An 11604-nucleotide genomic window follows, 5' to 3' on the forward strand; every position below is an offset into this window, starting at 1 on the left:
AGGGAAGTTCTTCAGTTTTTTTCTAGGGGAAGACCACCCTGAGGCGTTGTGGCTCGAACAGTTTTAAATGAACGCTGTTCACTTCACAGTTCACTCATAGCGTGTCTGACAACATGGGTGGGCCTAACAGGAGCAAACTAAATTTGTTCTTATTTCCTTGATTTTTTTTTTTTTATTATTTTTAAGGAATACCTTGGTATTTGTAATGGCTTATGGTCTTGTACAATATCCTACAGTTATGGGATTGGAAATCCGCTATTGTCCCTTTATTGAACCAGAGTATGTTTAGTCTTTATTGCAACAAAACAAACTCTATGTCTTTCCCAGAAAACCTTGTAGTTTTTTTGGTTGGCTTGTTTGTTTTTTTCCAAAGTGAGTGCTGGCCAGCTAGAAAGATAGCTTCAGGCCATCGCTGTTCCTAGGGACAAACAGAAAACCTCAAAGCTTATTGCTGTGAAGGATCTTTGAAATCTGTAAGAGGCAGGCAAGTCTTTCTACCTTTCCTGAAATTTTAATTTGCTGCTATAAAGGCACATAGTGTTCTCTTCGTAGTAGTGTGGTTTTAGTTAAAAGATGTTTTTGTGTTTCAGGATGACTCACTTGTAGTGTGGAAGGAAGTGGACCTGACCCGGCTGTCAGAAAAGGAACGTCGTGATGCTTTGAATGAAATCGTTATCCTTGCCCTGTTGCAGCATGAGAACATCATTGCGTACTATAATCACTTCATGGATAACACCACGCTGCTGATTGAGCTGGAGTACTGTAATGGTGAGATCCCTACTCCCACTTTTAAACAGGTGGCTGCCACATTGCTGAGTCACTCTCCTGCAGAACCTGCAGGGAGTACTCTGGGGTGTCCTCTGGGAAGCGGAGAAGTGGGGGTGAATTCCACTGCGTAGCACCTGAAGAAAAGATTGAGAACGCTTCTGTTTGACTTGTGTCTCAGATGCCACAGAAAGAAGTCCAGTAGTTAGTGCAGGCAGTTCAGGCAGTAGATGATTTCTTGAGTCTTCTGAGTATCTGGCGCAGTGGAAGAAGTGGGTTATTGCTAATGTATGCTTCTAGTCCGCCTTGCTGTGTTCTTGTAGGAGGATAGTGGGAAAAGACCAGGACGATATTCAGGCTTCTCTGCCAGTACAGAGTGGGGCTGTTTTTCAGTAGCATCACTTAAATAGACCCCTCCATTTGGCAATTATAAATCAAAGCTCTGAAATCTGCTGGCACACTGCAATCAGGACTTTTTCCTGCCTTATGCTATCAGCTTCTACGTTTACTATTAAAAAAAATCTAGTTCTTCTGGTGGTGGAGAAGACTTTAAAGTTCCATCCAAGAGTAGATCAGATGGTATTATATGGAGTTTGCAGAGGAAACAGTCCCAGCTGGGATGGATAGGTAGAAGGATTCGATATGAGGGTCTGAGTTGCAGCTGCTCTTAGGCAGCTGGAAGAGGAGGTGGTATACAGCAAATACTGCTGGAACAGGATCCCTCCCTAGAACTGCAGTATGGTTCCTATTTGGATGAGTGGGACAGCTCCCCTGGCTAAGTACCCTGTGTGTGTTTGGGGGTTAAGTTAAGCCTTGGCTTGTCAGCAGAAACTTTTTTTAGTGGAAAAGGCTATCATCATGTTGTCATCGTCTTGGACAGATTGCTTTCACTGGGGCAGGTTGGGGAGGACAACGGAGTTGTGCAAATTATTTTTGAAGAGTGTCAAACACCCTGGTTGGCAGGTTAGCCAAAGCTGGTTTTGCTTCTCTGCTTTTTATTCTTATGCAGGATGGAGACCAGCGCAAGAGTAGGGGAATGTTAGCTCTTTGATGCACCATTTATTTTAGGAGTACTCTGTGTAAGTTATTTAGCTGCTCCAAAAAGACTGCATGCTTGGGGCCATTATAAATTCATTGGAGGGTGTAGAGAGAAGCCTGCATGGTACTGGTGTCTGTGTATGTTAATGTCTCTAAACTGTTTGTTTTACTTTAGGACAAGAGCCAAGAGATGAGTATATAGCCTGCGTTGCCTGAATATGTCTGAGTGCTACAGGACTAGGGACGTGAGAAAGAGGAAATCTCACTTAGGCTTATGGATATCTTTTTTTGTCAATGTGTTAATGGTTGTTTCTGTGGCTTTTGTTACAGTGTACAAGTCCAAGATAATTTGTGAGTAATTTTTAAAGTAAGGCTGGACTAGTCGCTATTGGACACTCCTCAGAATCCAAAGTTTTTAGTGTTTAATTGGCACATCTCTTCTGGAGATCTGGGAAAGACTTTAAAATTTGAGTAAATATTATCCCCATTTTACAGGGGAGGAAGCCAAGTTGTTGATTTATTTGCCTATAGTTCTGTATGTATATCATGGTACCGTAAGGCTTCAGTTTATCATGGGGTAACATCAGTGAATACATCTGAAATAGATTTGGGAAGAAATACCCTATAAAATACATTTGTTGAAGAAAGAATAGAGTGTCAGAAAGTTAGATGTGGTTAGATGAAACAAAGAAGAAAGTAATTTGATTTTAGTATGTGTGCATAGAGCTATTGATTATCTGAATCAAGAGCTAACTTGTTGCCTTGTGTAGGATTTTTACGATGTAGTACCTGTCATGCTGCTCTTTGGTTCAGAAAAGCTGCAAAAATCATGGCAAAAGATCAGAGATGAGGAACAGAATTCACTGAAAGCCTGCATAGTCTGAATCACTAGGAAAGAGGCTCATAAGAAGAGGCAGAAGTGAACACTTTGATTCCATTGTGAATGTGAAGAGTGATTTGTAGATATTTTGCAAATATGATCATAAGGCGGAAAAAAGAAATATTGAGAGGTTATAGCAAGGCAGAATGAGAAGAGATTAAGCGAAGGGAATCTTAATTAGAATATCAGGAAAATCTTCCTAATATGGAAGTCTGAAATAAGTCTCTCAAGGAAGTCAAGGAGCCATTGCAACCTGCTTTGGACATCTACAACTTCACAGGCCCATGGAAATCATACAGCAGAAAGCTGTCTTGCACCATACCCATGGGAATGGGAAAGGGCCTGGTGTTCCGTTACTATTAGGACATAATATATGATAATTGGGAAATGGAATAGCAACAGGATGTGATCAGAGATTTGGGATTTACTGATAGGATGCTAATCTGACAGGGAGTCTCACTGCCTGCAGCCTTCAGCATCGTTTCTTTTAGCTCTCCTTGATTTTCAGTCTGCTATCTTGAAATTGTGAGGTGCCCTGAAAAGTCTGCTGATTTCAGGCTCCTGTTGGTGGTGCTGCTTTTGTCAATGCTTTGTGAATTCTGCATCAATGTATTTGGCAGGGCAGATGAAGAGAGGCAGGTCAGAGCTGGGCAGTAAGCGGGGAAAGGCAGTAACTTGTGCTTTGAGGGACTACTCAACTTATAATTACTTTCTTTCTCTTTTTCTTTCTTTATATATAATGCTGAGCAGGACAATCTCACTTGATTAGGTGTACAGGTTATAAATGTTTACATATCCCAAGAAGCACTTAGAGGTAAAAAAGTAGGGACTGCTAGCCTGTCTTACTGATTCACTTTTCGGAGTGTAATAAATGGTGATATTAAAAAAGAATCATTTCTGCTTAAGCTTAGATATGCCAGTGAAGTTCTTAGAGTGCCTGACCAGTTTGGGTTGCTGAGAGCAAGCTGTAGTGATTCACCAGACTTCTTAGGGGATTTCAGTATTGCCAGCAGTACCTGATAGAGTAACTGCTGCCTTTATCTAAGATGAACCTCTCTGTCTTTCTCACTCACTTATAATTACAGGAGGGAACCTCTACGATAAGATTCTGCGGCAGAAAGACAAGTTATTTGAAGAAGAGGTAATTTGGACTGGTTTGAGGAAGCAGTGCAGCTGTCCTAATGTTCTGGGAATCGGTCTGGTTGTCTGAGTATTTATACAACGTTTTTTCCATAGTGCTGGTGGGAAATTTCTGCGTATATCTGGGGATTGACATCCTTCCTTTCCTGTTGAATATTGCAAGCATTTATGGACTGTCAGAAACTTGTTATTTTCCTTTTTGGCTGTCTATAAGCAGTATAAACTTTCAAGGGAGGAATAATGAAAGACAGTGCTCAACTGACTTTGGTCACCTTATTATCTTGGCTAACATTTCACTTCAAAACCTCTTTCTATGTTTCTTCCTGGTTGGTACTCAATTTCTCTCTCTTCTTAACCATTTTGTAGGTTCTTTTCTGAGTAATTACCTTGAATCTGTGTCACCATAGATTTTTGTTCTTTTTTTCTTTCTTTTTCTGTATTTCCTTTTTAAATTATTTTCTGCTGTCTGCTTTCACCTCATACTGAGATGGTTAATGAGTATACTTATTTATCTTATATAATGACTTTTAAGGCCTTCCAGCTCATGGTGAATATTAAATCATCACAGTTCATATTCCAGAGAGCTGAACTGTAGGTCTTTCCCAGGTGGTCATGAGCTGTCATTCCTAAGTCTTTTCACTCATGGAATTCTGTGGTGCTTGTCAGGACAGACACTATGAATGGCACTAAAACAATCTACCTTTTGGATTATCTTTTCAGAGATTTCCAAAACAGGAAATTCTAAACTCTAAAAGAGCGTCCAAATGGTATAGTCAGTCCCTTTTGCAGTGCCTCTATGTGACAGGCATATATGGGGTTTTGTGGGGGTATTTTTGAGCCTCACATAATGCTTTTATTGCTTTGCAGATGGTGGTTTGGTATCTCTTTCAAATTGCATCAGCTGTGAGCTGCATTCATCGAGCAGGAATTCTTCACAGGTAAGTGTGGCATGCAGTAAAGCTAAGGTAACCACTGTGGTTCATGGATGTGAGTACAGAACTCCTTTGAGTAACCTTTGCTTCTGTGTTTAAAGCAGGCACTGAGCTTCTCTCCAAAGTGTAGCTGGACTGCCTAGATGTATCACTTCTGTAAAGAATTTTTATTGGGCTAGAAACTGTCTTGTGATAAATGTGCAAGAAATTTTGTATATGAAGATGCAGTTGCTGTCTTTGATGCTGCAGCTTTTTGAACAAAGAGTTAAGCCATGTAGGAGGGAAGTAAATTGGCCCTTTATTGCCATAGCACATAAATGATGTTTGCTAAAGTAGGTAGGAAGAGCAGTTACTACAGGCCAAAGGTACTTCCTATCTGCTCCACAATGAATAACTTCAAACCAACATGTACATCATTCTGTAATTACTGGAGGCTAACAGTGGTGAAGACTTTGCATTGGCGCATTGCTGTAATATAACCCGTGTGAAGATTTGTCCTGCGTTTGGCTGAATCTCATTTCTTTAGCCTGTTATTTAAGGAAGTAATACGGCTTGTTAGCTGGTAGTGGTGATTCTGACATTGACTCTGAGATTTTAATGAGTAGCTAATTAACATTTCTGTCGCCCTTTTCTGTTTGGGAGTGGTAAATTTCATGGCTTATGTGTGCTTCAAGGAGGCCATGATGTTTTGGGAAGTACCACACACATGGACAGCTGTTTCCCCTGGTTGGACTGTGTGCTGCACGACATCCTTCTCTAATGAGCATAGCTGTGTGAGGATGTTTTCTGTGGGATAGCATCCTGGTTGCTGCCATTCTAAATCTGTGATAATTGGCAAGCCTTCCTAATAAAGGGTTGGTACCCTACAGTCAACAAAGGAGTGCCTAAGTTTTTGACCTAAACCAGGTGTCATGTTGTCCTGCTTTGCAGTGAGTTCCTGCTTATCACCTCTGTTGCCCATCTTCACAGCAGGGTTCGCAGTCTAGGAACATGTGTGGCCCCAAATCCTTCCATAATAATGAATTGAACAGTTATTTAAATGTTTGCAGTGATTTCCTTCTGCTGCAGACATTGTCAGAGTGACCCAGGACTTTGCGATGCCCCAAGTGGATGAATGCAAAGTGCTGCTTTACTTGGTGTTGTCCTGATCTACACTGGGAAGTTGTTGATGGTACGTTAGGAAAAGGGGGTGTTATGAAGCATTGGCCATGGGAAGCATATCATACTGCGGGGGCTTCCTCTCTGTATTTACAGCCTCGTATATTGATCTGTGAAACTACATATAAATTATTCTGTCTGGGAGAAAGTGTTTTCAATGAGTTTTGGAATTCAGTATTTTTGTGGCCATCAGCCTTTTGATCTTCTGGGTGTAGTATGTCATGTTATAAAGAGTTGTTCTTGAGGCATAAGGTAGAGGGATGTTATGATTAAGTTCTAGCGTGGCATCTGTTTCACACCCTCTGTGTGTGCTTATATTTGCATATATACATATTCATGCATACATTCATGTTTTTAGTGAGCTCAGCAGCTCCTGGCTTGGGTCTATTTATAAAACCAGGAAAATTAAGACCTGCTCAATGACCTTCATATGAGAAGAGACTGAGAGGGGGGAAAAGAACTATCTTTGATCTGTGGCCTTTACATAGGCGTCTGGAGCCTGAGCTTTTTCGACTGTGTTGTGTTTGTGTGGGGATGTGATAAAACATGGATAACTGCAATTACTGCCCCAGTACTTGGGGTAGAATTGCCTTTGGAGAGCTCTGTGTGTGTGAGAGAGTGCTGGCAGAGTAACAAGTACCTCATTTGGTGGGGGGAGGTATAGTAATGTGTGGAAAACTGTGAAATCCAGACATATATTTAATTGTCTGCATTTCTTTTTCTCCTTTCAGAGATATAAAGACATTAAATATCTTTCTAACCAAGGCAAACCTGATTAAATTGGGAGACTATGGATTGGCAAAGAAGCTGAACTCTGAGTACTCCATGGCTGAGACTGTGAGTATGTGCCGCCTTTGTGTGCAAACTGAAGTGTGTTTTTCTTTCATCCCTGCATGCCTTGCAGAAGACCAGGGATGCTGTACATTATTGCTGCTTGTTTTCTCTAGTTTTCCCTTCCCCCTTCCCTCAACTTCCCTCAATGTTATCTCACCAACATTGGCATATTTGTTGGTGTGTTGCAACCTGCAGTTATCCCTGCTTCCAGGTTACCTTTTGGAGGTCTGTCCCTCTGCAAAGCACCAGTAGACTAAAGATAAGTCCCACTGTGGGCATGGAATTGTGCCAGAGGCAGTATAGCTGTGCTGGAGAGCACTGCTCTTCTTTTCCTGGTACCTAGGCATGGTACTTCCAAAGATGAATCTATGTAACATGAAGGCAGTGCTATCGGAGCGTACAGAGACAGCAGTATAGTCACATCAGTACAGCGCTCTCCCTCTGGGCTAGTTAAACCCAGCTTAGCAAGTTAAATTAATTTGGTCATGCCGTTGTGCTAACGGGGGCATTTTGCCCTGGATCTGAGATAGCTTGATTGTGCTTGCCTGACATTGCACTGTGCCATAGATACGTCTCCTATCTCTTTAATACTCAGGCTCTGAACTGAATTACAAAGAAGCAAGAGATGCATTTGTGCTTCTTATGGTAACCAGGTGTATGGTTTATTGGTAATGCTTTTGGAGGGGGATGAAGCTTTGTAGGAGAGATTAATTCTGCCAGAAGGCTGTCAAGCTTGGCTTTGTTCCAGACCCTTCCAGAAAGAAGTTTCACAGCCAGAGTTATGACGCAGGGTAAGCTGTATTGCAGGCACCTGAAAGGCTCAGCTTGGATTTCCCAGCTCCATTAACTTCTGTGGTGAGCACTAGGCTTGGAAAGGGAGACATTTTCTGGAGCACCTATCTGCGAAAGGCCTTTATTGTAGTTTGGGATTCAAGCCAGCTTGCACTTCCTCTTACCAGGACGTATTATTAGATTTAATGCAAGCTATTGGTGTTCTGTTGGGATGTGTAGTTAAATAAATACTTGCCAACCTCCTTCCAGAACATGAGCATGAGCACTATTGTGCAGTTGCACAGGAAGTGGGAACTGAAGGCTACTGCATAAAGGCCTTACTAAGCTGGCTGCAGCAAAACCACTTCTGTTTCATCACGTTTTTCATGGCCTTCTGGCTTTCAGAGAAAGTGCAGTCTGTGCTATGAATTTCCAGATTTTTTTTTTGCCTGTGTTGTGTGTGTTCATCTACACCTGTGAGCTCTTTTTTTTTCCTTTTTCAGTTCTGAAAAATTCTAAATTACATACCTTCAACCATATTTCATTCTGTATATGCTGGCTGTGCTCTGGGCTAGTTACTCAATATGTGATCTAATGACCAGTGGTGGTCTGGAGGTAATTTTTTGTGAAATGAGTGCAAAACATTTTATTGTCAGTATTTGTAATCATAACAGTCAAATTATGATTTTGTAAAATGTTTATGTCTTTCTTAGTAAATGCTGATTTCTTAATTTATCGTTCTTTTTCCCATTTGCCGAGGAAGATACAGGAAATATGTCTGTGTCTTTCTTACAGAGAGCTTACATTATCCTTTGCTTAAAAAAGGTTTAGGTGCAGTGTCCTAGTTCTTCGTATGATACTTCAGCTAGGCGAGCTTCTAAACCTTCCCATGGCTAGGACTCCTGCAGCTCTGTAACTGTCATGCTCACTAATGGGAAATGGAAGGGAGACGGCAGATTCTGAATGTGCCCATTAGTTATCTAGTGTACCAGCAGAGCCAAATGAAAGGCAAGCTTTGTAGTCCTTGGAGCTTTGCTGAGAGAGTTGAAGAGAGGGCAACTATAAATTTCTCCTTCTTCTAAATTGTTTTTAATTTTATTTTGCTGTCTAGTTCCTTGCTAGGAAGTGAGCTCCATTCATCTGGAAGCTTCGTTCTTACACCTTTTATCATGTTTGTTCTGTGTCTCCTTGTTGTGACTTTGAGCTATGCCACTATTTCTCTTACAGTTGGGAGGGCTTCTCTATTTAAATACTGGGGTTTGGGATTTTGTGTGTGATGGTGGGGTGTTTTCTTTAAACCAGCTGTTCATGAAAGCCCACTTCTGAAGTGAAGGCCTTTCAGGTGGGACTCATGCCAGTTTTCTACTTACTGACCCAAAAGTAACCCCTCTTTCATTGGAGACAGAGTATCCTTTATCCTGACAGTACCTTGTGATCAGACAGAGTGGCTCTGTAGCCATGGGCTGGCATCTGTGTTTGGAAACTTTGCTTCCCTTTTCCCTCAGCCTCTTATGAGGATTTCCATATGCCTGGTCAGTACATTATTGTACTGATTACCTCTAAATGTAGGATATTTAAGAGAGAGGCAGGTCTTTGCTGCATTCTCATGACCACTACTCTATTGAGAAGTATGTGCCACATCAGGATTTGAGCAGAGAGGTGTCTAGGATCTTCTAAGAAATGCAGGTACAGGCTTGTGGACGAGAAAGGCAGGAACATGCTGCTTGTCCCCATCCCTCCAGCACGTTCGTGGGGTGTGTCATTTGTATCACTTCAGTGCTGTGTCAGAGCTGTGTCTAGCTCTGATGCTCGTGGACCTGTGTGAACATGATGGATGCACAGCTCTTGAATTGAAGGCTGCTGGATCATTTCTGATTTTTAAATGTTATTTTTCCTAGCTGGTGGGAACTCCATATTACATGTCGCCAGAACTCTGCCAGGGTGTGAAATACAACTTCAAATCAGATATTTGGGCTGTGGGCTGTGTCGTCTTTGAGCTGCTTACTCTGAAGAGGACCTTTGATGCTACTGTAAGTCTGCAAACCAGGATGGACTGTGTAACTATTTTTTATCACCCTGAGATTCATACTTCATTCATAGCTCTCTTAACTCACATTTTCCTTTCATTGTTGTTTAAATCTGCTGATTAAGAAAACAATGGACTGGGTGTACCAAGTACAGCCAGAGAAAATACCTGCATGATTTCCTCTACCCTGCACTGCAGGTATGTTTCTGGCTTATGCCAAACCCACGCTTGTCTGCAGGCTTGGGTTTACCAGATGCAGAATACAAGCTGTGCTAATTTGTATCATGGTTGTGAATGAAACATCCTTTTCTCTACAAGGAGGAAGTTTGTGATTGTGTAGTCTTTTTGGTTTTTTCAGCGTTATTAGCTGTGAATTTCTGTGCAGCATTCTGTAGTGAAAACTTCCAGCCTTTGGATTTCACAGGATTTAATCCTGTTACTCTTTCTCAAAGTTTGGGTGCAAGAGAAGTGTGGTCAAGCTGGCATGGAGAGGGTGAAAGGGAGCGTTACTTGCTGGCATATGTGATTTGCCAGCTTGTGCCATGAGATGGCAGAAGCTGCTAGCTGCCATGGTGCAAGATTTTGTAACTCTTAAAGGGCTGATGTGAAAATACCATCCTTTCCCAACTTCCTCTCATTGTGGCTACTGAGTCCCCAGTAACCTTACTGCTGTGCAGTGTTTCAATGGCAATATGCTGTGTAAGAGATTCCATGCAGAGAGAAATCTATTCTCCCTCCACTGTTAGGGAATTTGGTGAAAAGCTGGATGTTGCCACCAACTCCTAGCTGTCAGAGGTACTATTTCTGCAGGATTATTAGGTTTCTGGAAAACCTACTAGGCAGGGGAGAGAAGGATGTGTCGTGATCGGAGAAGGAGGAAGAAGATAATGATGACCTGTAGCATCTTTCTTGATTGGACACATTGTTCAGTTCCCTTACAGCTGATTTCTCGTTTCTGCCTAGAATCCCCTGAACCTTTGTGTGAAGATTGTACAGGGAAATCGCGCCATGGAGGTTGATTCCACTGTCTATTCGCGAGAGCTGATCCAGATGGTGAATTCCTGCCTTGATCAGGTTGGCGAAATACTTTTTTAAATTTTCAGACACCCCAGCTGCCTAAACCATAGAATTCAGGGGTGAAGGGGAATGGCATGCCTGTTTCAGCGTGAGGGGTGTTGATGCAGGGTGATTTCTGTGAGACCAGAGGCATCACTAAGGCTGGGCTTCCTCCAGTCCTCTGAAAACATTGTTTCAAGATGCCATTCAGTCCTGCAGGCTCTGGAGGGATGCTGGGTTTAGTCTAACGACAGTTATTTAATGGGCTGGCAGAAGCAATTGTTTTCTAATGCGGTGCTGCGGAGGTGGGAGCATCGCCTCAGTACAGTCTCTTAAGGTTCTGGCTTTCCGACTGTGACTGCAGCTTTCTGTAGGGAATTAATTTCTTGAAAGCAAATGTACTATTCTATTGATACCTTCAGAGTGCTGAAGTCCCTCCTGCATATCCTTGGCGTTTATCCCTGTTCATTCTAAATACTTGAATTAATACCTTTACCTTCTGAAGAGAGTCAGGGAATGAGGTCTGTGCAGGCTTGAATGAGATCTTCTGGCCCAAGATTTCATTGTAGATGATGAATGTTTCCCAGAGCATGACTTGTTGGTTGCTTCTTTTAGGATCCAGAGAAGAGACCCACTGCAGATGAGTTGCTTGAACATCCCCTTCTCAGCAAACGCAGGAGGTAATCGGATGGCCTTGCCTGAAATCTGGACAGGTGTCAGAGAGAGCAGGAGGATTTGTGCAGACTAGTGGCGTTTATGCTTTTGCAGCAAAGTCCTTAAGTTAATTTGGCCTGACATGAGGCAACTGTTGAAGTACACTTCATCTTCTCTCCTAGAGAAGTGCATTCTTGCTGTTTTATCTTCTGGTCAATCCCTATGTTCTGTTGGTACATAGATATGGTGAGAAAGGTCTCTGCATCCTTTGACTTAGAAGCTGTTGTACTGAGAACCTTGAGGCGTCCCTTTCTGAGGCTCCTTTGAGGAATGCTGATTCATGCTGTTCA

The 11604-nt window shown here is 42.1% G+C and overlaps 1 protein-coding gene across 1 annotated transcript in view; it reads left to right on the forward strand.

Annotated features, from left to right (window-relative positions):
- Positions 1–590: 590 nt before the first annotated feature.
- NEK9 (NIMA-related kinase 9) overlaps positions 591–11604 on the forward strand; it is a gene marked incomplete at its 5' end in the record, with an annotated part of 22058 nt that continues 11044 nt past the window's right edge. Inside the window, 7 exons of the mRNA XM_009697149.1 lie at positions 591–768; positions 3769–3824; positions 4691–4761; positions 6645–6750; positions 9417–9548; positions 10508–10618; positions 11216–11280. Coding sequence (XP_009695451.1) covers positions 591–768; positions 3769–3824; positions 4691–4761; positions 6645–6750; positions 9417–9548; positions 10508–10618; positions 11216–11280 — 719 coding nt within the window. The remainder of the gene's footprint in view (positions 769–3768; positions 3825–4690; positions 4762–6644; positions 6751–9416; positions 9549–10507; positions 10619–11215; positions 11281–11604) is intronic.

This window comes from Cariama cristata, unplaced genomic scaffold (assembly GCF_000690535.1).
Source record: "Cariama cristata isolate BGI_N322 unplaced genomic scaffold, ASM69053v1 scaffold37803, whole genome shotgun sequence".
NCBI lineage: Eukaryota > Metazoa > Chordata > Aves > Cariamiformes > Cariamidae > Cariama > Cariama cristata.